A 24,063-nucleotide genomic window follows, 5' to 3' on the forward strand; every position below is an offset into this window, starting at 1 on the left:
GTAGTAAACATTGTCCTTATTTTACATGAGATATCTCTAAATAGAACACTAGTATATTCCTTATTAGTTCTTCCTCCCTTCAGCCACTTGTGGAAACTTTGACTGCCCACCACCACCTCCATAACCTGGATATCCGCCACCATTTCCTCCACCAAACCCACCGCCATTACCAAATCCTCCACCAAAGCCACCGCCATTACCATTTCCTCCACCAAAACCACCGCCATTACCACTTCCTCCACCATATGGACCACCCTGGCCACTGCCAGATCCCCCAACCATCCCACCACAGTTACCATTTCCACCACCAAAACCGCCACCACCACCACCACCACCACCGCCACCACCAGAGCCATAGCCTAAACCGCCGCCACCTCCTATCCCGCCACCTACACCACCACATCCTCCCCCGTTACTGCCACCATATCCTATACCTCCCCCACCACCTCCACCGCCTTTACCATAACCACCTGTTGTTAGTACTACATTGGCAGCGTTAGCCTGAGAAGTAAAAAACTTAGTTTCCCCGATTGCTTCAACTGTTACACATCCGTAAAGCCCAAAACACAGCAAAACCAAGAAACTGAGACTCAATACAAACACTTTGTGCTCTCCCATATTGCTTCCCTTACGTTGCTCAACAGTTTTGATTATGAATAAGATCTCCTGAGAAGAATTATCTGAAAGCAATATCAAAATAGCCTTTTGGAGAACTAGCAAAACATAGGGAAAAATGTGCAATAGGTGTTGGGGTAGAAAAGAAAGTAGCTGCTGTTGGCTTTTCTTGGTGGCTGTTCTCTTCACTAAGATATAAATATGCAGAGAATATGAGAAATCTGTGCCTGTTGAGTATGATGGAGGGTGTAGGTAGTCAGGCCAATTTGCATGATTTATGATAATTGATAATTGCATGATGCAGTTCAATACTGCAAATTTTGTGTGGAAGAAAGTTGGGGAATCATGAATCACTGTCAGTGGCAAATAGTTATAGTTCAAGCTTTTACATATAAGTTAAAAAAAGAGTTTCAAAAAGTAGATATTCATTGAAACAAAAAGTAGATATTCATTGAACATTATATCAAATATTACAAAGGAGTGGTGGGTAGTGGGCAGAGCTAGAGGGGCCGAAGGGGGTTCATTCGAATTTCCTTCGCAGAAAATTACATTGTATATACAAGATCAATTTACATACACATAGTAGATGTACTTAACTGAATACAGTAGTACGTCAGACTCGTCGAACCTGCCAGGCTAGCCCATAAGTCAACGTTTTCATATGTACTTGCAATTGGACAAACACATCACTTTTTTTTTTGGGGTGTCCCCACTCGTTATCAGTAACACCAGCTTAGTAGACATCAAAGTGTTACATTTAGAAGTCAAAAGCATTAAGTTCTTTTGAAACAAACTGGTGACTTTGGCTCGTCAACTGCTACTTTGCTACTAGTTCTTTTCAAACCTCTGTCGAGGTTTTGTTTGGCAGCTGTCATTGTTAAGGTTGAAATAGAGAGTGTTTACAACATGAAAATGATATGTGTAGGTAAACCCGTCAACCGGTTCGGGTTAACCGGTTCAAACCGGTAACCGGACCGGTAAAACCGGAACCGGAACCAGTTGAGGTTCCGGTTAACTGTTTATTATATACCGGTCCGGTTTCAATTTTTTTGGAACCGAAACCGGTTAAACCGGTGGAATTTTTTTATTTTTTTTTAAATAGAGCCGTTGGCCTGCTCTGTTGGACCGTTGGCCAACGGTCCATTTGCAAAAATGGTCGTTGCCAAACGGTCCCAAACCCATATTTTGGCCCCCCCAACCCCCCAAACTTTTTTTTAACACTTTAACCCATCCCCCACTCCTATATAAACCCCTCTCCATTTCCATTTTAATCCACACCAATTCACTCTTCTCTTTCTCTCAATCTCTCAATTATAGTTACTTTGCAACAATTAGCCACTTTAAATTTCTCTCAATTAAATATTATAAAGTCTTATTATAGTTTCAATTATTAATTTTGCAATTATAATATTGTTGGTGATTTTGCAACAATCCGAAGTAGCTTTGGTGGATTTGCAATTCTAGCCGCCTTCACTTTGTTGGAAATTAGTCCGGCAATTTGGTACCTTCGTTCCAACTCCATCTTTATTTTTCGCAATTTAATTCACGCAATTTAATTTGTTGCAATTTATTTTCTTGTGATTTATTTGAGTGTGATTTAAATTAATTCTATTTAATAATGGCGAAGAGATTTAGACGTGGTGCCGGTAGTAGTGGTATTGTTAGGGGTGGCTTAATGAGGAAACATTTGTGGAAGAAACACCTAATTTAGGTATTGATGTTGGTGGACATAATCCACTTTTAGGTCATGAGGCAATGCAACAACATTATACCGACACTTTTAATGAAATTGATGATGATGATGATGGAACACAAGCCCCCGAAAATTCCATAGGAGATGCATGTCCTGCACAATCACATAAACAAGACAAACAACTTAGAACTCGTTAGCCAACGGCTAAAATTTAAAAATTTATGACTAAGGATAGGGAAAGTCAAACAGGTAAATGTACCCTATGTGGACAAGTATTTGCTTTTAGGCAAGAAACTAGTAAGAATGGTGGAACGGGTACACTAAATGGTCATATGAGAAAGAAACATATGGATGTTTGGGGAGAGCAAACAGGTTCAAATGTGGGTGGTATTCAAATGACGATAGACCCACGAACCGGTAAAATTTTTAAGTATGACAAGAAAAAAGAGCGTGTAGAAATAGCTAAAATGGTAGCTTATGATTGTTTACCATTTTCCTTTCCTTCGGGTTTGGAGTTTGTTACCTACATTCAACGTTGTTATAATCCGTTATTTGAGGGTATTTCTAGAAGTACTTGTAGAGTGGATGTTATAGATTTGTATAAAAAATATAGATTTTATTTGCGCTATGTATTTAATTCTTTAAATTGTAATGTTTCTCTTATCGCTGATTTGGGTCTTAGTCTTAACAAGTTAGATTTTTTTGCTATTACATGTCATTGGGTTGATGACAATTGGGTTATGCAAAAAAGAATTATATCTTTTTTATATGATGAAGGAAAAGGTCGCCATGATGAAAAATTTTTAGCGGATTCAATGTCTACTATTATTAGATTTTTTAACATTTATAGAAAAACACTTTGTATTGCTTTAGATAATGCTTCTAATAATACAAAGGCGATTGGTCTTTTAAAAAGAGAATTAAACTCTCCGCTAAAAAATATTTTTCATGTGAGATGTAGTTGTCACATTTTAAACTTAATTGTTAAAGATGATCTTGTGTGTTTTGACGATTCTATTAAAAAGTTAGAGATGCGGTTGCGTTTCTTTTTTGTAATGCTAATAGGGGAAGACTTAGAGATTTTAAGAATTGTTGTGTGGAAAATAACCTTAGACCTAGAAAAATTCAAGTAGAAATTGAGATTAGGTGGAACTACACTTATATTATTATGCTACAACAAGCATATGGGTATAGGATTCTCATACAAGTTCACAACAAATATAATATTAATAATGATGATTGGTTAAATTTTACGCATTGGGAAGATGTTAAGGAATGTGTTAAACTCTTAGAAATTTTTTATAATGCAACTCTTGCTTTTTCTAAATAATTCTATCCCACGGTAACCGAAATTTTAGCCTACTTAGCGGAAATAGCTAGAGTTTTACAAGAGTATAAATATAAACCCGGTTATCAAGCGGCTATTTTTTATATGACAACAAAATTTAAGAAGTATTTTTTTCCCATCCCAACTTTATTTATATTGGGTTCTCTTTTAAATCCTTGTTTAAAAGTGTCTTATACTAGAGCATTGGTTGGTCAAATTTATACATTTTTAGAAATTGAAGAGGGAGTTCAACCATCTTTAGCTGAAGCCGAAACCGCTATTGATGACGAGTTTAGAAAAGTTGTTTCTCATTATTCTAATTTGGAAGAACATGCTACACCCGTTGCTCCACGCCCTACTACTTCTCAAAGTAGCAAAAAGGACTTGTCGGGTTTATCGCATTTAAAAGTTTTACATTCACAGCCAACTTCTTTTTGTAGTGCAAACTTTGATGAATATAACTTTTATTTGATGCAGTCAACTGTGGATATCAAGGAACTAGATGAGTTGGACGTCTGAGCATGGTGGAAGAAATACAAGGCAAGTCATCCGATACTCTCAAGAATGGCTCGAGATATCCTTACGGTTCAAGTATCAACCGTGACTTCGGAGAGTGCATTTAGCCAAAGAAGACAACAAATTGGAGATCATAGACACTCATTATTCGGCTTTAGCTTGCAAGTACTAGTGTGCATTCGCGATTGGATTAGATCGGAGCGACGCAACCAAAACTTAGAAGCGGAGGAAGCGAAGAGCAAAAGATTGAAGATTTGATAGCAAGTGGACCGGACCAAATGAAAGACTTTGAACACATCTCCATGGCCGAATATGATATGGGGGAAATTAACCAAATGATTGAGAATTGGTGATTTTATTATTCTACTATTTCTTTGCCACTCATGTATTATTTGCAAGTTAAAAAAAACTACAACTTGCAAATAAATGTTATCCAAGAATGAATAAAATATATGGCTCATTGAGCTTTCTTCTATTTACTTGTGTTCATATTTTTACTTATATTAAGTTAGGAATATACCTAAAATATACTAAGAATATACTTATAATATACATCTACTTAAATTAAAAACTAAAAAGTTATATACTTGAAAAATAACTAAAATATACTAAGAATATACTTATAATATATAGTATACATATAACTTAAACATATATATATATATATATATATATATATGTAAGTTATATAACCTAAGTATATTGATATATATAAGTATATTCTTACTATATTTTAGGTATATGTAGTATAACTTAAGTATATAACTTAATATATATATATACACGAATTTATAAATTTAGAAAAAAATTAAGCTATAAATAACTTAAGTTATAAGTATATATAGTATATTTAAACACACACACACACACATATATATATATATATATATATATATACGAATTTATAAATTTAGAAAAAAAATTAAGCTATAAATAATTTAAGTTATAATATATAAGTTACAAGTATATATAGTATACTTAAGTATATATCCTTTGTACTATAGTAAAGTAAAGATAATGTCCGCATTCTTCATTAAAGCGGCAACACTAATGACCAAGTTGATACAATTATTATAAGACGAACCTACAAGATGATGATTTTCACTCGAAACCACATGAAGAAATTGCCAAAAACTGAATCTACAATAATTATTTGACATTAGTTTTCTAATAAAAATTAGACAAAATGCCCGTTGGTTGTTTTGTCAATCACCATTCAATCATTTTAGTTAATTAATGGTCCATTAGTCATCTTGAAATCACTATAATAAAAAGAGGGGTGAAGTACGTATATATACATATTAAGGAGAAATATTTACGAAACGTGACGATAGTTTTCTATTTACAAAACATAACATTATAAGTCCTATAAAAATCATGCTTTTTTTATCAAAAATGTTTTTAAAAAAATAATTTTTCGCTCAAAAATTTATGTATGAAATGTATATATCTCGCTCAAAGCTTAAAAAGTTCACTCAAAATTTGGTGTATAAAAATTGTATGAAAAATGTATAAAATGTGTATATCTTGTTCAAGGCTTAAAAAATCCGCTCAAAATTGTGAGTGCGAAAATGGTATGAAATTTGTATCTCGATCAAGGCTTAAAATTCCGCTCACATTTTCGTGTATAAAGTTCATGTTAGATTTCTGTAAAATTAATACAACTACAACAACATTGTATACAACTTTGATACAACATTCAAGACTTAAAATAATCGCTCAAATTTTTGTGTATGAAATGTGTATATCTTGCTCAAGGCTTAAAAAGTTCGCTCAAATTTTATGTATGAAAAACGTATGAAATGTGTACATCTCGATCAAGGCTTAAACATTACGCTAAAAAATTTATGTATGAGAATGGTATGAAATGTGTATATCTCGTTCAAGACTTAGAATTTCATTCACATTGTTCTTATATAAAGTTCATATTAGGTTTCTGGAAAATTAATACAACTATAACAACATTGTAACAATTTTCATACAATATTCAAGGCTTAAAGTTTTCGTCATAATTTTGTGTATGAAAATTATATTAAAATTTTCGCTCACACATGCGCATTTCATACATCTTTCATTTGAGGTAACTTTTTAAGCCTTTGAGCAATTTTTTTTTAAAATAATTTTAAAAAAAAATATAAAAAAAATTCAAAGTTTAAAATATTTTTTTAAAAAAATTATTTTTTTTTAAAAAAATTATTTTCTAGAAAATAAATAAAAAACGAAAAATATAAGAAAATGCGTCATGTTTTGTAAATAAAAAAATTATCTATATATTTTATAATAAAGAATCTTAAATAGATACTCTATTTTATTTTATTTAAAAAGAAATATATCTCTTTTTTCGGTAACGCTACAATTATTAGTGGTAGACTTGTAGGCCCAAGTCCAGTCAATTTCCACAAGATACAGACTATAATAGTAAGTGGTTTTCTTGTCAAATCACTTTCAATAATATCACTATCACTAAGAATAGCATGGAATTTAGAGCCAATTTGCGCCGAATTAATACTAAGGTGATCGAGACATTCCATGAACCAATAATTGCAGAAATTAGCTAGAAAATCATGCTGCTTTACGGCACCTAAATTATTTCGATTATTAGTGGCCTTTCCATTATAGGCCAAGTAGGTTATTAGTAAATATACCCACTAATCAAGTAGACATAGGTCAAAGTAAGTATTTTGTTGTGTAATCAAGACTCTCTTGCCACACAAGAGGTGTAATCTGATACAGTGATACTGCTTCGACAGAAAAATTTACCAGTTAACAAGTATATGTGTAAACAATACAAATAATTGTTTTATCATGTGAAAAAAAAGGGGTATATATACAATAAGCAAATACTACTTGAAAATAATGGGTTTGGGGGGTAGGGGAAGAGGATATTCAATTTAATTAGAACAAGAAGTAATGCCTTAAAAACTCCCTAGAATTTCCGACCAAATTCATATGCTAGTGAGATTGTAATAATAAGATGTATTGCTTGTGTAAAGTACAATGTGCGTAATTGGAGTAACTTAGATCGTATGATGCGCTAGAGTTTAATACGTATTTGATCCCCATGCGATCGAGTCCTTACATAGTACATTAGTACTCTCATGATAAATTAAGTATTGAAAAGAAGTTTAAATCAGAGTGAAAGGGACTAAGTGCACAAATAGTTGTTTATAGGACCTTTATGTAAAGAATAGCTGAAATTTATTATGAAGTTTTAAAGTTTAGTCACTAACATATCTGAAGTTAACATCGCGTCTTAAGTTCTTAGATTCAGACCTACGGGTCTAATGTTGGGGTTCTGACAAAATTAATGAAGTTCAACTTCAGAGCTGAAGTCTGAATTTAGGCTTTGACAGAGGCCAACTTCACACGCATAGGTCTGACTTTTCAAGCTTTTGCCTTTCGAGTGTGAAGTAAGACTTTCGCAAAATCCAACTTTATAAACGACGACTTGAAGTAGAAGAAGCAAGGTTCAGTTTGAAGTTTGCCAAAACTAACTAAACTTTAAATACTTTTTAAAAATTAAATATGTTTTAAATGAGGATGCTACAAGCTAAAGATAAGATATGGTGTATGGAATGATACGAGTGAAAGGTAAAAAAATTTAAAGGTGTATGAAATGATATTGATTTGAGGGGGAAAAAGAAAAGATATCTTTGGGCATCAATCCTGCTAGATACTGATAATTATAATATGAAGGTAATTCATTAGTGGAATATGGGTAATTATGTTGTTCAGCATTAGAAGTCTAAAAGGCAATTGGTCATGGCCTTACACAGACGATTTAAGTTGTTTGTATATCCACTGTCCACTAGACAAAAAACTCAACTTGGACCATCCAATCTTCTTATCCAAGCTGATATTTTAATGTGAAAACAGAAACAAAAAAGGCCAATATTTGCCTCTATTTCCTTAATTAATTGGGGATTTGTTAATAAGCATCATCACATATCTTATCTATCTTCTCGTTCCTCTTTGAAGTGATATATGATCTTCTTGTAGAGAAATATAGCAGAAGAAAAAGTAAATCGAGGAGACCTTCTGTTAGCCCAAAATCGTTAACTGAGATTGGAAGATTCAACTAAAGAAGAGGAAGCTTTGGAAAGGAGAATTTTGTAATGGAAGAAGACTCTCTTGAATTGGCTTGAATTGAGTTACAATTGAGTTTTGTATGGGTTGATAAAAAATGCCTAATGTCACCCGTATTTATACTTGTCTAGGGATGCTTCTAGATATTATTCTAGATACATCCAAAAGAAAAATCCAGTTACTCTTATCTCCTATCACTATTCTAGACTATCGTGATATTATTCTAGATACAAAAAGATCTACATAATTCTATCCTCAACTATAAATATCTAAGTGTCTAGAATTTCTAGACATTTCCTAAGTATATATATCAAAGATATTACAATATAACTTTCTAGAAACTCTTCTAAATATCTATGATATTTTTCCTTCCAAAAAATTAACTTTAATTTTTCACACTCCCCCTTAAGTAATTTTTTGGAAGCTATCCTGATCTTGTCGTGGAAGAACTCAGACGAAGCTTTTGAGCGTACCATGGTGAAGATCTCAACAATATTTTCTCAACACTTCTTCCTTCTTCAAATGATGATGATTTACTGCTAATAATTGGGCCTCCAAAGAAACATGAATACGTCTTGATAAAATTTTCATCTCTGTTACGGCCAGACTTGACAATATTTCTTTTTGGCCTTTGCGAACCACGTGAATCATCTTCATGCTGAGTTTCACATTCTTGAGTTTCCAGACTCCCCCTTTCTCTTAGCTCTTTAAAAATTGTGTTATCTGGAGAAGCACCTGAGTCGGTGACGATCTGACCATTAATTTCCTGCGAAGACTCAACACTACTGTAGGATCCACCACCAGATTCCCTTTTCAGCTCCTCAATGAACTGTTTGTCAGCTTCAGAGAATTCGAGAACCATATTATCTGTCTCTCCATATGAAATTGAGCCTTCAAGGTCAACCTCTTCATTTATTTGACCGTCAGCTTCTCTATCTGCTTCCAGTATTTGATTTGAGCTAGTGATTGACTCTGATATGGCAGATGATTGGCCAGATACTTCAACTTCCACTACAACTCCCTCAATGCTTTCTCCGGAATGGTCACCATTGTCATATATAGTTTTAGAAACTTCATGCTCAGGATCTACTTCAACATCCTCCACGTCCAGACTTTTATTACCAATTTCAGGATCTGCTTTGTTGATTTTCTCGATAGCAGCTACCACGTCACTAGTCTGAACGTCTTTGGAATCTTCTTGCTTTTTGTTGATGACACTAATGCCTTCCTTTTCCACGTGATGGACCGTATTATCTCTTGAATCCATGACCCAGTCTCTTTCAAAAATGAAGGAAGCCAGGGCATCTACTACTCGAGCCTCAGCTACGAAGCACCTTCTCTAGTCCTCTTCTTCTTCAGCAGCTTTCTCAACTTGAGCCATGTTGCTCTCTTTTGTTCGGCAATATCTTATTATGTGTCCTATTTTACCACACCTGTAACACTTTAGAGTCTTTTTATAGTTATTAGTAGACTCTCCCTCATTTTTGGCGAGCTGGAAACACTTTGAAATCGGGAATGTGGCGTATCTGTGAATGTTTTTCCTTTGAAGTTCCTCTTGTCGGCTACAAAAGCATTTCCTTCCCATTCTTTAAAACATACACTAGCCATCTGTTTGGCTAGTAGCTTCTGTGATGACAATAAATTCTCAAACTCCTCCAAGGATGGTAGTTGAGCCCATCCTTGAATTGATGTAACAAAAGGAATATATTCTGGCTTCAAATCACGAATGATAATTCTTCTCATTCGTGCTTCAGAGATAGCCTCGTCGGGGTTTAATAAAGAGATCTCTGAACATAAATTCTTAATCTTCAAAAAGTACTCAGCAATAGATAGATTACCTTGAGTGGTGTTCGTCAATTCATTCTCCAATATCTGTAGTCGGGCTTCATCCTTCTTGTTGAACAGTCGATCAAGGGTCCTCCATATCTGATGAGCTGATTTGCACCTAATAATATGATCAAATAAGTTGTGAGAAATGGACCTTTTTAGGATGAACTCCGCTTTCGCATTAATCTGTTTCCACTTCTTGTATGCGCTGCTATTTTCCGGTCCGTCAATAGGAGGACTTGTGTAACTACCATTTACAACATCCCACAAATCCTCTCTCACAAGGTATGACTGCATACATGTCTTCCATACCTTGTAATTGGACTGATTCAACAACTCCATCCGCTGTCCATTAATACGACCGCTCAAATCCATTTAAAGAAACCAGTTGAATCTACCACAAACTCGATCTTGAAATAAAATCCAGAAGCCAACTTGTGGCTATGACTCTGATACCATGTAGAGAAATATAGCAGAAGAAAAAGTAAATCGGGGAGACCTTTTGCTAGCCCAAGATTGTTAACTAAGATCGGAAGATTCAACTAAAGAAGAGGAAACTTTAGAAAGGAGAACTTTGTAATGGAAGAAGACTCTCTTGAATTGATTTGAATTGAATTTTGTATGGGTTGATAACAAATGCCTAATGTCACTCGTATTTATACTTGTCTAGGATGCTTCTAGATATTATTCTAGATACATTCAAAAGAAAAATCCAGTTACTCTTATCTCCTATCACTATTCTAGACTACCATGATATTATTCTAGATACAAAAAGATCTAGATAATTCTATCCTCAACTATAAATATCTAAGTGTCTAGAATTTCTAGACATTTCCTAAGTATATATATTAAAGATATTACAATATAACTTTCTAGAAACTCTTCTAAATATCTATGATATTTTTCCTTCCAAAAAATTAACTTTAATTTTTCACATTCTACTTTGTGGGCTCCAACACCAAAATTTCTTCTCTTCTTTCTTTGACAATCACAATTGAAATGAGAATGAAAAAGGCAATTGGCTTGGCACCATAAATTTTGCCTCAAAATTTTGAAATAATGCTAGGATATATTTCAACTTCAAACTTAGAAACAAGTAACATTTAAAGTTTGAAAAACACGTTTTAGAAAATTTCAATTTTAAAAAAAAAAATCACTTATAAATCTTCAACTATTTTTTCATGTTCAGAAACAACTTCAACTTCCAAATATCATTTCCCAACTTCAAAGTACTTTTTACAAATCTCAACCATCTCATGTCCAAACGCTATATTTTTGTTTCTTCTTTTTCATTCTTCTTCAATCAGAAAAAGATTTTTTTCAAAGCTCTTTTACTAGTTTTTCAGTGGGACATAAAAGTTTTTGTTTCATCCACTCAGAGATTTAAATAATGCAAGTTTGGACCCAAAATAATACTAATAATAATACAAAGCTTCCATCGAAATCAACTCGAGTAAGAATTTCATACTTTCCGAATAAATTAATTTCTATCTCCTTCAAATTCCCACTCGCAAAGTAATTATATTCCGAGAACTAACAAAAACTACTTTCATCCATAGGCTCATATGCAAAGAACACCAACTTGAGCATTTACCAATAAAAGTATTAAGAGTTGAATTGGTTGTTCTCACCGGTGGGTGGGAGGGATATGATACTCTATCTTTAATTGGAGGTCTCGGGTTCGAGTTTTGAAAATAAAAAACAATTCTAGTGAAAAGCAGTTCTCCTTAACAGTGTGAAATCAAATTAATCAGAACTCCGATGTGGTAACGAGCATTGAATGAAAACAAAAAAAGATAATTGGTTGCCCAGTACTCCTTGTGTTCACTTAGTTAGTTGCTCATTCCTTAAGAAAACACTAATTCCTAGAAAAAAATCTGACTAAACTACTCTTGATTAAATACTATCTACTAATTAATATAGTTTCTTGATTACATAAAAACCAATTTATCTAAATAGAAATAAATTTGGAAGAAATAATTAATTCCTTCTTGATTATGTAAATGAACACTCATTTTGAATCAAAATAAAAAAGGCTAAACGAACACTTATTATCAACAGGAGGGAGTAGCAATGGAAGGCCGCAACTATTTTTCTTCTTTCTTTTTCAATTGGACCATTAATCATTTTATGCGCATTATCCTTTTATGTCTAATGTTTCTCTTCATCAAATTCTCGCTCAAGTGTTCTAAATTGTTACACTTTCATCAAATGTTCCTGAAAGCGCCATTCTTCTCTTAAATTTTGAGGAAAATATTTAAACAATAGTACGCACGACACGAATTTACCATAAATTACTATTATATATAAGGGACTACATGAGGGCTTTTATAGTCCTCATAAAACTTTCCCAAAAAATGTTAAAATTTTCAATTAATTACTTCTAAGTCCTGATCTTATTTTTTAAAGTCATTTTTTTTTTATTCTTACGGTTTACTTTTTAAAAGCTATCAATTCTGTCTTATTTACATGTTTTCTATTCGGTATCAGGTACCCGCATTGGAGCTCACCTAATCCAGATTCGTGTCGCATAGGGCCCAATCGGGGAAAGCGCTCCCTACCAAGGATTTTTTCATACTCAAGCTCGAACTCGAAACCTCTAATTAAGCGAGAAACAGCCCCATCCGCTGCACTTTATTTTCCATGTTGCTTTCTTCTATTGATCTTATCTATTAACCTAAAAATAGTCATTTATTCGCTAGATATTCTTGCTTCTTGTTGCTGTTTGTTTTCTTCGTTTTCATTTGTTGCTTATTATAGATTTTTACATGTAAGCATTTCTTTTACTTTATATTTGTATTATGAAATTTGAGAATTTCTGAAAAATCTTTTACTCATATGTAGGCATTTCTTTTACTTTATATTTATACTTTAACGAGCTCATATGTGTTTACCAAGATTAGTACAAAAATGATTTTCAGATAGTTTTAAAAATTATTTAATGATGTCGTATAATGTTGAAAATGAAGACAATATTATCAGTCAAGATCGGGTTATCTTTAAAACCTCTTGTTTGGTTAACTAAAATTAATCTTTTAAAAACAAAATGAGTTTGAAGTAGGGCGGAATTAGAGTGTCAGCTACCGATTTGATCGAATTCGGTAGCACTTTGATTCAAATTTTGTATTTGTCCTAAAAGTTCATAAAATATGTATAAATTATTAATTTAGAACTAAATAACTTAAAAGATTAGGATTCGAAAATTATGGCTCTGCATTTAATTTGAAGTAAATAATTTCATCAAAATAAAAGTTAAGATATAAATGGAATGAAATGAAAGTTTTGCTTTTAAATATTGAAAATATAGTTTAATTATTACCAACATAAATTATATTTATTTAATTAAAATATTATTTTTTATATTTGGAGTTGGACCCGGGCTTAGCACGGCCTCGTGAGATTAGTATTTCAAATAAACTGTTAAAATAAAAAAGACAGCCCTTAATTTCTGCATTGCTTAACCCCCCCCCCCCCCCCCAAAATAGTGGTACACAGGATTCTTATCCTAATCTTCCCAAGTGCACATCACTTCCCAGCATATAAGGAACAGTTGGTCTTCCTCATACTGCATTCCCATTGAATAGAGATTGCAATATCTTTGTACAAAGTACTGCTTTGAAACTGCACCTTTCAAATTCCGAGACCACCGAAAATTCTGTGTTACTTTCAGGCATTTGGTCTTCCTATGTTCTAGTTGGGTTGGCAAAATGGTTAAATATAAGTAACCATCCAATCCAACTCATTAGATATGAGTTGGATAACTGACTTTTTAAAAAGGCAAATGACAACATAGATTGACCCCTAAATTATACCCGAAATCTCAATATCACACTTAAACTATTAAGACGATCTATTACACATCTAAACATTTAAAAAGTGAATTTTTTTACCTCCTGATACACATATAACCAATTGCACAAGGGAAAGTGTTACACACTCACCCGCCACGTCAGCGCCAAGTTAGAAATCTTTTAAATTTTAATTTTTATATTATTTTTCTTATTATTCATTTGATTTTTCTTTTATTAATTATATTTACACTAATTAATTCTTAATTAACCATTAAAATCCTCCAATATTTATATGTTCATCAATAAACCATCTCACTGGAAACACCATATCCGCTACCACCACAACCGTCAATTTCACCACCACCATCTCACCATTTCATCTTTTTAGTCTTACTTTTTCCCTATGAACAACCAAACAAGTTTACTTTTTCTTTCCTTTTGGGATCCAAAATGAAGGAAATGGGGTTTTTCTTGCTCTGGGGTTTGAATGTGTTGTTGGGGTAGGGGGTGCGGGACAAAACGAAGAGAAATGGGGTGTTCACTTTTTTTTTTTTTTTGAATTTCAAATTTTTAGAATTTGAAATGAAGAAGAAGTAAGGTGTGGGGCGTCGGGCCGGGGGTGGCGTGAAGGTGGAGGAGAAGAGGGAGTGGGGTGACATGGAGGTGGAGGAGGGGGGGGGGGGGGGCGAATCAGTTTTTAAATTTTTACTTTACTTTTGACCTCACTCTCCTATTATTTAATCAAAATTCTTTTTTATGCCACATCAGTTCTCAAAGGGTAAAGAAATTCACTTTTTGAATGTTTAGGTGTGTAATATCGAGATTTCGGATATAGTTTAGAGTCAATCTATGTCTTTTGCCATTTAAAAATGAATCAACTAGGAATAGAAATAAATATCAAAATGGATAATGTGGATATCCATATTATTAATACTGTTATAAATATCCCAAATTAGTGGATATCCATTAAGTTAGAAATATCTCAAAATATCCCAAAATATCTCAAAATATCCCATGTCCTGTTGCTTCTATAAATAGGATGCACAGATGCAATGTTGAAAGAGCAGAAGTAATATAATTTGATATCTCTCTACATATTCTCTCTACATATTTCTTCTGTGTATTTACTTCATAGTTTTTATTTTATAACACGTTATCAGCACGAGTCTCAACCATCTTGAGCAAATACTTTGAAAGCCTCGAAGTTGCTGAAGGCCTTATGCCAATATTCTACTGGAAGGTTAGTTCGCAAATATGAATTGATTAAATGAGTTTATATCCGTGAACACCAGAAGTGATAATATTTTACGGGCTTATTGTGTTTATGGTTGAAGATGTGTTAGAGAAAAATTCTCCACATTATATGTATGCCTCGATTTGCTCCTGAAGTAGCAATATCTTAAAAGAGGCTGTAAGCTATCACGATTTGATATGCTTAAGGCACGTTCAGATAATTATGTTTTATTCCTGAAGAATTAAAACTTTTGATAAATGTTGCAAGTACAAATTCATTCTCTGAAATGAATGTGATAGTATGTCGTAACACCTATAAATATAAACGTGCATTTGATTGTGAAAATATCATGATTCATCTCCAGAAGAGCTAGAATAATTGAGAAGAAATATTCTGAATATTATATGTTTTTCTCTCGAAGTACTAAACTCATAATTTTGCTCCACGAGTAGCAAACTTTGAATTCTACTCCAGAAGTAGTAAGCCTATGTATTTTACTCCTGAAGTAGTAAGGCTTTTAATTCTACTCCTGAAATAGTAGAACTTTGAAAGCTACTCCCGAAGTAGTAGAATTCAGAAATTTACTCCTGAATTAGTCAACCTTTAAACTTTACTCCCGAAGTGGTAAAACTTGAAACTTTACTCCCGAAGCAGTAAAACTCTGAAACTTTACTCCTGAAGCAGAAATAATTACCAAAATATCTGAGAAATATTCTGAAGCAATGTCTTCTTGTGTTTGAGCAAAATAACGAGCTATTGATGAGCGTCGTATTTCAAGCACATTTAAATAATCAGGTTTCATTCCCCGAAGTGAATGAACAAATACCACAACTTATCTCCTGGAGGGATAAAATACAAGGAATGTAGATGTTATATTTTTGTGGTATGAAATTCAGACATTGCTATACGTACCTGTCGTACGTCGAAACATATTAAAGTATCATTCTAAAGAAAAGGGAGCAGAGTAGAATGGTTCTGCTATAACCACATTAATACACTATGGTTAGTTGTTATTGATTTCCTCGAAGGAAATAACAATTAATGTATTTTCCCCTGAAGGAATTAATAACTATGTGGTTGCCTCTTTGATACAAAATGCTCAGATGTTAATGATGAATCTCCCTGAAGGAGATGTTTGAAATATTGAAGTTTAGAATTCAATGTTTATTTCGTGACACCAGTAGTGTCGAAATTTGCTTTCATGGTACCAAAAGTATTTAAGAAATATTTGGTAATAGAAATTAATGATCAAAGGCTCCAGAAGAGCTAATTATTTATTTACAAGTATCATGACACTAGCAGTGTCCAAATAATATCTGATTATGATAGATAAATTGAAGTCTCTCGAAGAGGCTATATGTGATAGCACCATTTATCAGAGATCATAATTATTTCGATCGGAAAATAAATTATAGTAAACCTGAAGTTTACTAACGAGAAAAATGGTCATCATATTGAGACTACAGATGATTGGAAGATTGAATATCTCCAACTTATTACGGGTAGGGTCACGTGTGTAAAGCGTTACCCGAGCATGATGAGATCGCATGTCACAATAAACCAGAAGTTTTGACATAAAATTTCATGCAATAGTAAACCAGAAGTTTATTAAAAGAAATAGCACTCGTCATAGTAAACTTGAAGTTTACAGGTACAGATAATTTTATCAGTTGACAAGACCATTTTGATCGTCCTGATTTAAATCTGATGTGCTAATTGAGTATTAAAAACATATTGAAGAACTAGAAGATTCTTCAAGAATTTGTTTGTGTTGCTTGTTCTCATGATAAGTTGATTACACCAGCTAATGTTGGGACTGAATCCCCAAAATTCTGAAAAATATAAAAGGTGAATGTGGGCCCCTTCACCTGCAATGTGATGTCTTAAATAGATGCATCTATTTAAGACATTCACATGTATGTTTATTGTCAACTGCCAGTTTGACATTTACAAAGTTGCTTGCTCAAAATAATTGAGTTGGAAGCACAATTTTCAGAATATGTAATCAAGACAATCATCTTGATAATGCTGGTTTATATCTAAGTTGGTTTGGCATTGGATGCCTCCATAATACAGCTAAACAATTGCTTATGAGAACAGAGTTTCAGATGTTGGTCTGAGATATGATATATTGCATACAACAGCACTTGTATGCTTCAGATCATTAAATTTTGATAAATTCTCCCCTCATATTTGGTTCAGGGTCAGGAACTAGATATTTCCATCTTTTAGCATTTGATGTGCGGTACATGATTAATGGATATATCATGATGCACACAGATGGATTTTCCCAAAGAAAATGGGGACATATGTCACTAAAATTAGGGGGAGATAATAAGCAGCTAAGAAATATGTTGTGAATTATCATCAGTATGATCCTCAGATAATTCAAATCAAATGCTGGAAGCATTTGCTGACCCAACTATTTCATATTTCATCTGCAAAATGCTCTTAATGTCCCTGAAGGACAAAGTCTATAGCGTGCATGGAGCATGGTAGACCAATCGGTTCCAAATATAATAATCCTTGAAAAAGGGAGGAGCGAATGATCATAATAAGGAGGCAATGTGCTCTTGAAGAGCTACGACATAACACTTCATAAACCTTATGGGAGGTTCAGGTACCTGAAAATAATGAAGTGATGAGATCTCAGTAAGTTATGTCGAATTGCGAACCGATACAACATGATATCTTGTCGACAATATACAATATAGCGCGTAATATTGTATAAGGTCGTGAGGATTTGATTTCTACGTCTCTTAAAGCATGTTGACGTAGAATAATTACCAAGTAAAATGATGCATCTTGGTAAACGTAATGTTTATTGGGCCAGCAGTCCAAACAACAGAAGATGTCACATTATTTATACTGATGGATGCTGTCACGGCCTATGTGGCTTACTTGATGAAATTTATATGAAAATTCCTGAAGGATATAAAATGCCTGAAGCATTTGGTTTAAAGTCTCGGGAAATGTATTCAATCAGATTACACAGATCATTATATGGTTTAAAACAATCAGGGCGTATGTGGTATAATCGCCTAAGTGAGTACTTGATAAATGAAGGATATATAAATGATGCCATTTGTCCATGTGTTTTTATTAAGAAAACAAAATCAAGGTTCATTATACTTGTTGTTTATGTTGATGACATAAACCTCGTTGGAACTCCAGAAGAGCTCCAAAAGGCGATTGAATATTTGAAGAAAGAATTTGAGATGAAAGATCTCGGAAAGACAAAACTCTGTCTTGGTCTGCAAATTGAACATTTCGAAAAAGGGATCTTTATACATCAATCTGCCTATACTGAGAAAGTTTTAAATCGGTTTTACATGGACAATGCGCATCCTTTAAGTACTCCTATGGTTGTTCGCTCACTTGAAGTGAGCAAAGATCCGTTCCGACCTCAGGAAGAAAACGAAGAGCTACTTGGTCCTGAAGTACCATATCTTAGTGCAATAGGTGCACTTATGTATCTTGCTAATGCTACAAGACCTGACATAGTATTTTCTGTTAATTTGCTAGCAAGATATAACTCTTCTCCTACACGGAGGCATTGGAACGGGATTAAGCATATATTGCGATATCTGAAGGGAACTAGCGATATGGGTCTGTTTTATTCTAACAAAGGTAGTACAGATCTTGTTGGTTATGCAGATGTAGGTTATTTATCTGATCCACATAAAGCTCGATCTCAAACGGGCTATCTGTTTACATGCGGAGGTACTGCTATATCATGGCGATCGACCAAGCAGTACATTGTTGCTACTTCTTCAAATCATGCTGAGATAATCGCTATTCATGAAGCAAGTAGAGAATGTGTGTGGTTGAGATCAGTGATACATTTCATTAGAGAAAGATGTGGCTTGAAGTGTGATACAAAAATACCCACAATATTATATGAAGATAATGCTGCATGCATAGCTCAATTAAAAGGAGGTTTCATAAAAGGAGATAGAACAAAACACATTTCACCAAAGTTATTTTTCACACATGATCTCCAGAAGAATGGTGATATTGATGTGCAACAAATCCGTTCAAGTGACAATCCTGCAGATTTGTTCACTAAATCTTTGCCAACTTCAACTCTTGAGAAGATGATATTCAAGATTGGAATGCGAAGACTCCGACATTCGAATCTTAGTTTTCGTCAGGGGGAGTGAAATACGCGTTGTACTCTTTTTTCCTTAACCAAGTTTTGTCCCATTGGGTTTTCTTGGTAAGGTTTTTAATGAGGCAGCTCTCAAAGCGTATTTCTAGATATGTGCACTCTTTTTCCTTCATTAGGACTTTTTCCCACAGGGTTTTTTTTTAATAAGGTTTTAACGAGGTACATCATCTATTAATGGACATCCAAGGGGGAGTGTTATAAATATCCCAAATTAGTGGATATCCATTAAGTTAGAAATATCTCAAAATATCCCAAAATATCTCAAAATATCCCATGTCCTGTTGCTTCTATAAATAGGATGCACAGATGCAATGTTGAAAGAGCAGAAGTAATATAATCTGATATCTCTCTACATATTCTCTCTACATATTTCTTCTGTGTATTTACTTCATAGTTTTTATTTTATAACAAATACCAATTTGTTTGCTTATTATTTTCACAAGTAAGCTTCTCAAGAGTCTAAACTTATTTTAGCTTTTAATTTGTGTTCTCACCTAAGCACATATTATCCGCTGGTTAACCTATTTTTTATTAGTGTTAAATATGGAGCGGGTCAGATATTTTATCCTGATTTCGACCCACCCGTTCTCCGTTCCTAGTTCTGGATAACCTTTCAATAATAATTTTAATACGCTATTGACGAAAGGCCAATGTTCTCTATTATATAGTATACAAGGTAAAAAGCCACATACACGAGTGGATAGACAGCGTACAATGTTACCTTCTACTTGATGACTCTGCATCAGACATATAGTAAAACGATATTGTCACCCCAAATTCATAGAAAAAGAGATTCTCCTAGGCATCATTTTATTGGGAGATTAAAATTGTTGAATCTCTTGACAAGATTCAATTATGTCAACTAAGTGGGTCCTGATAAACATAGAAATTTTGACGCCAAGGAATTATATACGAACACTCCTTGGCCACTCTATAAATAAGCCCCCAGAGGCTCCCCTCAATTAACCATTATCAGCATTCAATATTACATATGATAGCCATTTAGCGCCAATCACCCAACACCCCACCCCCTCTCCTCCAAAGGAAAAAAAAAACTCTTCCTTTTCAGTTGAGAACTAAATTTCACCTTCAGAAAGATGGGAAGACTCAGGGTCATGGTTCTTTCAACACTAGTCCTAGTGTTGTTTCATGTGTTTGTTGATGCAGGCCAGAACCTGAAGAAGACTTACATAATTCACATGGACAAGTCCAACATGCCTGCTGATTTCGATGATCATACTCAGTGGTATGACTCATCTTTGAAGTCGGTATCCAAGAGCGCCAACATATTTTACACCTACAACAGTGTGATCCATGGCTACTCAACACAGCTAACAGCTGATGAAGCCAAATCACTTGAACAGCAACCAGGAATTCTCTCGGTCCATGAGGAAGTGACATATGAGCTTCACACCACTCGATCCCCTTCATTTATGGGACTTGAAGGACGCGAAAGTATATCATTCTTTCCTCAGTCTGAGGCAAGGAGTGAGGTCATTATTGGGGTGCTGGACACAGGTGTTTATCCTGAATCAAAAAGTTTTGATGACACTGGACTAGGTCCAGTCCCTACGAGCTGGAAGGGCACGTGTCAAATTAGCGAATACTTCGCTGCATCAAGCTGTAACCGGAAACTCATTGGTGCGAGGTTTTTCTCACAAGGTTATGAAGCAGCTCACGGGGCAATTGATGAGACCACGGAATCCAAGTCACCAAGGGACCATGGGGGCCATGGTACACACACTGCAACTACAGCAGCTGGCTCGGTTGTAAACGGAGCTAACCTCTTTGGTTATGCTGCCGGTACAGCACGGGGAATGGCTTCACACGCAAGAGTGGCTGCATACAAGGTATGCTGGGCCAAAGGATGTTTTAGCAGCGACATACTAGCAGGGATGGACCAGGCCGTCATAGATGGTGTAAATGTGCTCTCACTGTCCCTTGGTGGCACAATTTCTGATTATTACAAGGACGTAGTTGCAATTGGAGCATTTACTGCAGCTTCTAAAGGAATATTTGTCTCGTGCTCAGCGGGGAATGGCGGTCCAAGCTCTGGGACCCTATCTAATGTTGCACCATGGATAACTACTGTAGGTGCAGGAACCATGGACCGTGAATTTCCAGCATATATTAGCATTGGAAATGGAAAAAAACTCAATGGAGTATCACTTTACCATGGTAAGGTATTGAGTCCTCTGATGCCACTGGTGTATGCTGGAAATGCCAGCCAAGCATCAAATGGAAATTTATGCACAAGTGGTAGTCTAATTCCAGAAAAAGTTGCTGGGAAAATTGTGGTATGTGACCGGGGGATGAATGCAAGGGCACAAAAGGGTTTGGTTGTGAAGGATGCTGGTGGAATAGGGATGATTCTGGCAAACACAGACACTTATGGAGAAGAGTTGGTTGCTGATGCACATTTCATACCTACAGCTGCAGTTGGTCAAACTGCTGGCAACTTGATCAAACAGTACATAGCTTCTAACAGTAATCCAACTGCCACATTTGCATTTGGAGGTACCAAGTTGGATGTTCAACCATCGCCAGTTGTTGCAGCTTTTAGTTCCAGAGGGCCAAACCCAATCACACCTGATATACTTAAACCTGATTTGATAGCACCAGGTGTCAATATTCTTGCTGCTTGGACAGATAAAGTTGGACCAACTGGTTTGCTAAAAGACACCAGGTTTGTCGGTTACAACATCATCTCTGGAACTTCCATGTCATGTCCCCATGTGAGTGGGCTAGCAGCACTACTCAAAGCTGCCCATCCAGAATGGAGTCCAGCAGCTATAAGGTCAGCACTGATGACTACAAGTTACAGCACATACAAGAACGGGAAAACAATTGACGATGTTGCAACAGGAATGTCATCTACAGCATTTGATTATGGTGCTGGACATGTGAATCCAACGGCAGCTGTCAATCCTGGTTTAGTGTATGATCTCACAGTCGATGACTATATAAACTTCCTTTGTGCCTTGGACTACAGCACGAGTATGATCAAGGTCATTGCGAAGAGAGACATCTCCTGTGACGAAAATAAGGAGTATAGAGTTGCTGATCTTAATTACCCATCTTTTGCCATTCCTTTGGAAACGGCCTGGGGTGAATATGCAAATAGTAGTGCACCCACAGTGAGCAGATACTCAAGGACTCTAACAAACGTGGGAAATCCAGCTACATACAAGGCCTCGGTCTCTTCTAAAACACACGAAGTGAAGATTCTGGTTGAGCCACAAACACTTACTTTCAGTCGGAAGAACGAAAAGAAAACCTACACTGTGACATTCACTGCTAGTTCCAAGCCATCAGGCACAACTATCTTCGCTCAACTGGAGTGGTCAGATGGACAACATGTTGTTGCCAGCCCAATTGCTTTCAGCTGGACTTGATTCTGCTAGCTATTCACCTTAAATGTACAAGTGCTAATATTCCTTAAAATAATTACTAGTGCGAATCAGTTACTCCTCTAATATTGCACCAACGTAACAAGCAGCCTGACCTATAATTAAGAGGCCTAGGCAATTCTAGACAAAGAAAATGTTGTTGATTTGTCCAGCAAAAGGCTGCTCTTGTATTTGCCAATTGCCATATATAATTATGTATTGAACCACACAACACGGGTGGATATAATTTGGCTTTCTGGCTTATCTCAGTCATTGACCATATCTTTTTTTTATGACGGCAATGTCGGGGTCAACTTGCACTATGTCTTAACTTGCATATGTCTTAACTTGCAATTAGGTATCCCTTGGAGTAATGACACATTCGTGGCCTAAAATAATTTAGGAAAAATGTTGTGCGGCAAACATGATCAAGAGAGTAAAATAAGTTTCTTTTAATCAGTAAGAGGTAAACTAAGTTTTATCTTCCAATGGCTATCAAAGGCGCATAAATTTTCTTGTATGAAGTGAAATTGAGAGAAGGATAACATCAATCCAGAATTAATCGCAAACGAGAGTTAATATCATTCTACTTTATAGCTAACTCGAACGGAGGTTTAAGCTTGTGTGTAATGATGGAAGTTGAATGATTCAACATGGCTTGAGAGGAGATATAAACCTCATTGCAGTTACTATTGGGTGTGCGAACGAAGTACAAGAGCTATTTATAAGGTGTTGATACTCTTAATGATGTGAGGTCTTTTGGAGAAAACCGTGTGGACTTGATCCAAAGCGGACAATATCACATTATGTTAAGAGTATCTTTGGACCGTTTAGCCCAACAGGTAGTCCAGGTTCCCAGTGAATGAACTTTCACAATATTCATGCTTAGTGTTCCTATTCTTCCTAATATTCTCAAATCAGCTTTCGAGTTGTTGGTGCTATTAGGCATTCAGGGATTCAACTGGATGCTTTTTCCAGTCGTTTTGCGACCCGTTATTTCGAGCAATTTACTTTGAAGCATGAAATATTCTAGCTCCATGCTCGTATATGTAATTTGGACTTTTCAAGTTCTTATAGTTTAATATAGAATTATTTTCTTGGAAATATAGGTTCAGAACCCAATCCATAGTGCAAAGTTGCTGATCTAACTATCTCACTTACAAGTTGGGACCATTTCTTTTCATTCAAAATCCAGAAACCAACAGCCTTTAAAGTTTGACAAATGATTTCACTAGGAGAAAAGAGGGTAATCTATTATGAACAGTATCCTAGGAAACTAACATTACCAAGTTTCTTAGTTCCGCCTATAAAACCAGCAGCACCGTTCAACTTTTTCTCCAGCATAAACAAAATAAAAAGGAGAAGGTTTCTTAACCCATTATTTTTGTTACTCTCTCTCTCTCAATTTATGTGA

General features: G+C 34.9%; 3 protein-coding genes across 3 annotated transcripts; 1 reads left to right on the forward strand and 2 right to left on the reverse strand.

Moving 5' to 3' along the window:
* Positions 1-63: 63 nt before the first annotated feature.
* LOC132629086 (glycine-rich protein 5-like) lies at positions 64-1,490 on the reverse strand. Its single transcript, XM_060344823.1, has 2 exons — positions 1,460-1,490; positions 64-968 (listed from the first exon to the last, which is right to left on the reverse strand). The coding sequence occupies exons 1-2, from the start codon at positions 1,488-1,490 to the stop codon at positions 64-66; spliced, it is 936 nt and encodes a 311-aa protein (XP_060200806.1).
* An 8,086-nt stretch (positions 1,491-9,576) lies between these two features.
* Positions 9,577-10,439, reverse strand: LOC132629087 (uncharacterized). The gene is made up of 2 exons (XM_060344824.1): positions 10,076-10,439; positions 9,577-9,656 (listed from the first exon to the last, which is right to left on the reverse strand). Exons 1-2 carry the CDS (start codon positions 10,437-10,439, stop codon positions 9,577-9,579), a joined length of 444 nt encoding a protein of 147 aa, XP_060200807.1.
* A 9,788-nt stretch (positions 10,440-20,227) lies between these two features.
* Positions 20,228-22,736, forward strand: LOC132627792 (subtilisin-like protease SBT1.7). Its single transcript, XM_060343369.1, has one exon. The coding sequence runs from the start codon at positions 20,358-20,360 to the stop codon at positions 22,653-22,655; it is 2,298 nt and encodes a 765-aa protein (XP_060199352.1). The 5' UTR covers positions 20,228-20,357; the 3' UTR covers positions 22,656-22,736.
* The last annotated feature ends 1,327 nt before the right edge of the window (positions 22,737-24,063 follow it).

The sequence above is a fragment of the Lycium barbarum genome, chromosome 2, assembly GCF_019175385.1.
Source record: "Lycium barbarum isolate Lr01 chromosome 2, ASM1917538v2, whole genome shotgun sequence".
Lineage (NCBI taxonomy): Eukaryota > Viridiplantae > Streptophyta > Magnoliopsida > Solanales > Solanaceae > Lycium > Lycium barbarum.

What these genes read in the sequence shown, in the direction of transcription:
- LOC132629086 (XM_060344823.1), bottom strand. Translation starts at nt 1,490, where the DNA reads ATGACAGCTGCCAAACAAAACCTCGACAGAG. An exon ending in CAAACAAAACCTCGACAGAG is followed by an intron (nt 969 to 1,459) that starts GTTTGAAAAGAA and finishes TGCCACTGACAG; the next exon opens with TGATTCATGATTCCCCAACT.
- LOC132629087 (XM_060344824.1), bottom strand. Translation starts at nt 10,439, where the DNA reads ATGGATTTGAGCGGTCGTATTAATGGACAGCGGATGGAGTTGTTGAAT. An exon ending in ATTGACGAACACCACTCAAG is followed by an intron (nt 9,657 to 10,075) that starts GTAATCTATCTA and finishes GTGGTAAAATAG; the next exon opens with GACACATAATAAGATATTGC.
- LOC132627792 (XM_060343369.1), top strand. Translation starts at nt 20,358, where the DNA reads ATGGGAAGACTCAGGGTCATGGTTCTTTCAACACTAGTCCTAGTGTTG.